The sequence below is a fragment of the Manihot esculenta genome, chromosome 8, assembly GCF_001659605.2.
Source record: "Manihot esculenta cultivar AM560-2 chromosome 8, M.esculenta_v8, whole genome shotgun sequence".
In the NCBI taxonomy this organism is placed as follows: Eukaryota; Viridiplantae; Streptophyta; class Magnoliopsida; order Malpighiales; family Euphorbiaceae; genus Manihot; species Manihot esculenta.
Window position 1 is genome coordinate 7,880,926 of NC_035168.2, and position 6,235 is coordinate 7,887,160.

General features: G+C 46.0%; 1 protein-coding gene across 1 annotated transcript; it reads right to left on the reverse strand.

The window, feature by feature from the left end:
• Positions 1-1,015: 1,015 nt before the first annotated feature.
• LOC110621436 lies at positions 1,016-2,850 on the reverse strand. Its single transcript, XM_021765719.1, has 2 exons — positions 1,517-2,850; positions 1,016-1,385 (listed from the first exon to the last, which is right to left on the reverse strand). The coding sequence occupies exons 1-2, from the start codon at positions 2,848-2,850 to the stop codon at positions 1,016-1,018; spliced, it is 1,704 nt and encodes a 567-aa protein (XP_021621411.1).
• Positions 2,851-6,235: the final 3,385 nt, after the last annotated feature.

Genomic DNA, 6,235 nt, shown 5'->3' on the forward strand with positions numbered 1-6,235 from the left:
GCTCTTCCCTTGCTTAGTTCTTCCGAGCTCAAATCTGTGTATCTCAGCTTGGGGTTCAGCCTTTTCAGGCTTGCTCCGTTCCTCTCCGATTTTTAGACTTGCTTGAAGTTTTGAGCCCTTTTTTTTTTTGTTGCCTGGCCACCGCCTTGAGGCTCTTTGGCTTTGTTCAGATTCAGGCTTTTCATTGGTTTTGGGGTGCTGGGGTCATTGTGGAGCCCGGTCTTCATCATCTCAGCCGATTTTGTGGTGCCGGGGTCATTTTTGAGCCTGGTCACCCACCTCACTGAGGCTTTGAACAAGATTCAAACACTTTGGCCTTATTGTCGCTTCATCGTCTCAGCCGGTTTTGTGGTGCCGGGGTCATTTTTGAGCCCAGTCACCCACCTCATTGAGGCCTTGAACAATATTTAGGCACTTTGGCCTTACTTTCGCTTCATCATCTCAGCCGATTTTGTAGTGCCGGGGTCATTTTTGAGCCCGGTCACCCACCTCACTGAGGCCTTGAACAAGATTCAGGCACTTTGGCCTTACTGTCGCTTCATCATCTCAGCCGGTTTTGTGGTGCCGGGATCATTTTTGAGCCCGGTCACCCACCTCACTAAGGCCTTGAACAAGATTCAGGCACTTTGGCCTTACTATCGCTTTATCATCTCAGCCGGTTTTGTGGTGTCGGGGTCATTTTTGAGCCCGGTCACCCACCTCACTAAGGCCTTGAACAAGATTCAGACACTTTGGCCTTACTGTCGCTTCATCATCTCAGCCGGTTTTGTGTTGCCGGGGTCATTTTTGAGCCCGGTCACCCACCTCACTGAGGCCTTGAACAAGATTCAGGTACTTTGGCCTTGTCTGTTTTGTTTTTCTTTTTAAAGAAGGCAAAACAAGTCATGGCAAACAACATAATTTGACAATAATATTCATTTTATTTGCACATTTTAAAGTACAGCTGTTCGCTTTACATTTGGTAGGACTTTAAGGAAAATACCTCTTCAAATGCTGGATATTCCAAGCATGAGGCTCAGGGTTCCCTTACATGTCCCCAATTCGATACACGTTTGGTTTGATTACTTTGATTATTCTGAAAGGGCTCTCCCAGGTAGGCGCCATTTTTCCCACTGCAGCTCTTTTTCCAGTGGCTTTCAAGTTTCTCAATGCTAGGTCTCCTACCTTCAAGCTCCTTTCCCTGACTCTTTGGTTGTAGTAGTGAGCTGCCCTCTGTTGATATGCAGCGGTACGAATCTAAGCTTCTTCTCTCACTTCCTCTGTTGGTGTTCTCGCTATTGAACTGGACTCGGTGTGTAGGAACTTGCAGTTCTATTGGAACTACAGCTTCAGTGCCAAATGCAAGTGCGAAAGGTGTCTCTTTGGTCAGCGTTCTAGGCGCAGTTCTGAATGCCCACAGGATACTGTTGAGCTCATCCGCCCAATTTCTCTTTGCCCCATCTAATCACTTCTTTAGTCCCTGGAGGATAGCTCTGTTGGTGACCTCTGTTTGGCCGTTGGTTTGGGGATGGGCCACTGAGGAGAATTTATGCCATATCCCCATATTTCTCGTGAATTTCCTGAAAGCATTGCAGTCAAATTGCCTGCCATTGTCTGATATGAGCACCCTCGGTATGCCAAACCTGCATATAATGTTGCCCAGACGAAATCTATCATTTTTCTTGCTGTAATTGTGGGGACTGCCTCTGCCTCTGGCCATTTTGAAAAGTACTCCACAGCCACTATTACAAACTTCTTCTGTCCTGTAGTCTTGGGAAAAGGCCCTAGGATGTTTATGCCCCACTGCGAGAACGGCCATGGGCTGGATATGCTGGACTGAGGTGTGGCTGGAACGTTGATGGCGTTGGCAAACCTTTGGCATACATCACATCTACGGATAAACTCCTCGGCCTCCCTTTTGACGGTGGGCCAGTAGTATCCCTGTCTGAATATTTTGTTTGCCAATGTCCCTGCTCCTTCATGGGCTCCACAGATTCCTTGGTGTATTTCTTCCATCACCCTTACAGCTTCTTTCGGGCTCACACACCGGAGCCATGGGCTGGACTTCCCTCTTCGGTACAGGGTTCCCCTTACCGCTTGGTAGTTGGCAGCCCGAGCCGCAATTTTCTTTGCCTCAGCTTTGTCCTTAGGGAGCTTTCCCTTCTCCAAATAATCGAGGTATGGGGTCATCCAGTTCCGTTTTTCCTCGATCTCCATTACGGTATTTGCTTTTTCAAAGGCAGGAGCACTGATATGTTGTATGTATACCTTGTCCGGGAGCTGTTCCAGCTCTTCTTCAGACAGTCGACTGAGTAGGTCTGCCTCTTCGTTTTCTTCCCGAGGTATTCTTTGGTATCTTACCATGATCCCTTGGCTTCCTAGCTCAGCCTCTATGGCCTTTACCCTCGCCAAGTAGTTCTGCATGGTCGGGTCTCTTGCCTGATATGCCCCCGTTATTTGGCTGATCACTAATTGGGAGTCGCTATTTATCTCGAGGTCAGTTGCCCCTACTTCCATTGCGATCAGCATCCCATTTATTAGGGCTTCATATTCTGCTACATTGTTGGAGGCATTAAACTCCAGGCACAGAGCATAGCAAACTTTGAACCCTTCAGGTCCTTTCGGCATTATTCCCGTGCCGCTGCCCCCAGCGCTGGATGCCCTGTCCACATACAACTTCCAGCTGAATTCTTGAGGGGACTGCCTTTCTCTTTCTCCTTCTAATGCTCCCGAGGATGTCTCACCAGGTTCTGCTTGTTTTTCATTGAAGGAGCACTCCGCTATGAAGTCGGCGAGAGCTTGAGATTTTATGGTTATGCGAGGTCGGTACTCTAAGCAGTAGGGGCTAATCTCAATAGACCAAGCTAGCATCCGACCTGAAGTTTCTGGTTTGTGGAGAATTTTCTTCAACAGCTAGTCTGTCATCACTACTCCTTGGTTGCTTTCTAGGTAAATCCTGAATTTTCTGACTGCTAGCAATAGAGTATATGCTATTTTTTTGACATTCAGATATCTTGTCTCAGCATCTTTGAGCACTTTGCTGACATAGAATATTGGCTTCTGCTCTCCTCCTTCCACTCTCACCAGTACGGCACTGACCGCTTGTTCTGAAGCTGACAAGTAGATCAAGAGCTCTTCCCCTTCCAGCGGATTACTAAGTACATGTGGCGAACTAAGATAGCACTTGAGCTCTTTGAAAGCTTCTTGACAGTCCTCGGTCCATTCAAAATTCGAAACTTTTCTCGACTTCTTGAAGAATGGTAGGCACCTTTTTGCTGACCTTGACATGAAACGATTAAGCGCTACTACCCTTCCAGTGAGTCTTTGGACATCCCTCACACTGGTCGGCTCAGACATTTTCAATATGGCTTCCACCTTCTCTAGATTGGGCTCAATACCCTTTCCACTCACCATGTAACCCAGGAACTTTCCTCCCCAGATGAAGAAAGCGCATTTTGCTGGATTCAGCCTCATTCTGTATCGCTCCAGTACCTCGAATACTTCCCTCAGGTCTATCAGGTGTTGCTGAAAAGTTGGACTTTTTACCACCATATCATCCACGTATACTTCAACATTCCTACCAATCTGGTCTTTGAAAATCTTATTCATCAATCTCTGGTATGTTGCCCCAGCGTTCTTTAGCCCAAAAGGCATGGCCTTGTAATAGCAAGTCCCATCTTCTGTTATGAAAGAAGTCTTTTCCTCATCCGACCTATTCATTGGGACTTGGTGGTAACCAGACATCGCATCCAGAGACGACATATAATCAAAACCGGCCATAGAATCGACCATTTTATTAATATCAGGGAGGGGGTAACAATCTTTGGGGCATGCTTGGTTCAGGTCGATAAAGTCTATACATATCCTATACTTGCCATTGGCTTTTTTCACTAATACAGGATTTGCTAGCCATATGTAATACCCGGCTAGACTCCGGTATCGGAATTCCTACCGTCCGGTGGAATCTCGGATGTCGGAAGCCTCTAGTATGGTAAAACCATGTTTTTATGAAATGTTTTAATGTGTTTTATGTTTTAAGCATGAAAGAAAATGAGTTTTTTTGCATGAAAATAGCATTGGAGGAAAACTCAGGTTCGGCCGCCGAACCTCAAGTTCGGCCGCCGAACCTCAAGTTCGGCCGCCGAACATGCATGCGTTGCGGGTGTGCTTTAGGCCGCCCCTCACCCATCTTTGACGTCTTTCCTCTAAATCTTTCAAGATTTTCACTTGTTTTAACTTTGGTTTGAAGATTAAAGCTTTTGAGCAAAGTTTTGGAGCTTGGAGGTTCAAGAACCCAATCTCTCCCAACTTCGAGTTAGGTTGTCTCTCTCTCGATCTTCAAGAGGTAAGAGCCGATCTTAAGCTCATTGCATGTTTTAAGTAAGTTTTAAGTAGATTTATGGGTTAGAATGCATGTTTAGGTTATGGATATGTTTTTGGAGTTTATGGGTATAAATGTATGTTCATGAACAATGTGAGTTTCTTGATGTGTTGTAGATGGGGTTTATGATGGTTTGAGACCCCTAGGAACATGTATGCTTGTGTTTGTGTGTTGTAGAATAGGTTTGATGCATGTTGGAAAGGTTTGGAGGCGAAATGTGCATAGGGAGCCAAGTTTCTGCCCTTTGGCAGAAACCAGGTTCGGCAGCCGAAGGACTTTCGGCCGCCGAACATGGCTGGGGAGGCAGCCTTTCGGCTGCCGAAGCTTGCCCCCGAAAGGGAGACTTTCGTCTCTGTCTGGCAGTTTCGGCCGCCGAAAGTGCCGCCGAACATGCATGAGTTTCGTCTCTGTCTGGGAGTTTCGGCCGCCGAAGGTGCCGCCGAAGCTGCCTGACTTTTGGCTCTGGAGGGACTTTCGGCCGCCGAACCTGCCGCCGAACGTGCCCTGTCCAGGCCTCCTTTGCATGATTTTGTATGGTTGTTTCATGATGTTTCAGAGGGTTTTTGGGGAGTAGTTTATAGTTATGTTCATGTATGTTTGGTCCCTCATTTGAGTCCACCTATGTAGGTTCGGACCCGAGGAACCGAGGACCCCAGCAGTGAGTTCAGCTGCTTCGGTGTTGTCAGAGTCTGCCAGAGGTGAGTGGAACTAAACTTAATCTTTTAAATTAAATGTTTTATCATGTTTCATGCATCATGATTATGTAATAGGATGATTGCATTAGCTTCACGAATATGCCGCATTGCATCAATTGTTGTTGATGTGGGTGAATGTTGGATGACCCAATTAGTCCATGACAGGAAGACCAGGACCCCATTCTACGGCCTGGCACGGTTATGGGACTCGAAGACCAGGAGCCCAGAGGAGGCCCTGGGGCAATGGTAAGTAATGTATGTTATGACAGGAAGACCAGGACCCCATGCTACGGCCTGGCACAATGTTAGCTTGGACTAATTGGTGACAAGTTCACCCAACCCTTATGTGAATTGTCTGTGTTATGATGCATTCCATTAAAGCATAGTGTTAATATGTTTTATGGTTCTACTCACTGGGCTTTTAGCTCACCCCTCTCCCTTTACCCCCAGGCTTGTAGGTACAGTATAGTGCGGGAGTCCGGATAGAGTAAAGAAGTCATGTTTATGTAATAGTTAGCAATGGACATGATCAAATTGTATTGTAATGTCTTAATCAGTATAGATGATGTTTATGGATGCTAGAGGTGTGCTTGACCATAGATTGTTGTATCCCTTCTTAATACATGATCTTGGATTTTTTTATGATGTTTATGCAAGCCAACTCAACATATGTTATGTCACCCATTGGGGGCACTGATGAGATCCCACAGAGGGATCAATATTTATGATTTATGTTATATACAGTGCATGCACAGGTTGAGTTTGGTTGATGTGTATGGAAAGAAAAGTTTTAATTTTTATGTATGTTGTTGATCATGTATGGGATTAAGCAGGTTTTCAGGATGCATGTTAGGCTTGCTACGGGTCCCGGCGGCCTTAAGTCGACCCGGATCCTAGCGCCGGTAGCGGTCCGATTTTCGGGTCGTTACAGAATGGTATCAAAGCCCTAGGTTCATATGGTCGGACCTAGAGTGTCGGGCTCATAGATGTTATAGAAGGTCAAGCACAATAGGAAAGATCATGTCCACTAGGATAGGATGTGGAGTCCTGTCTTGAATAATGATGTGAAATGCCATGATGATATGCATGTGCATTAATGATATGCTATGATATGTGATGTATGAGATGCGGGTTCATGTGTGCCCACATGAACCATATGATACTAATGTTTATGTGATGT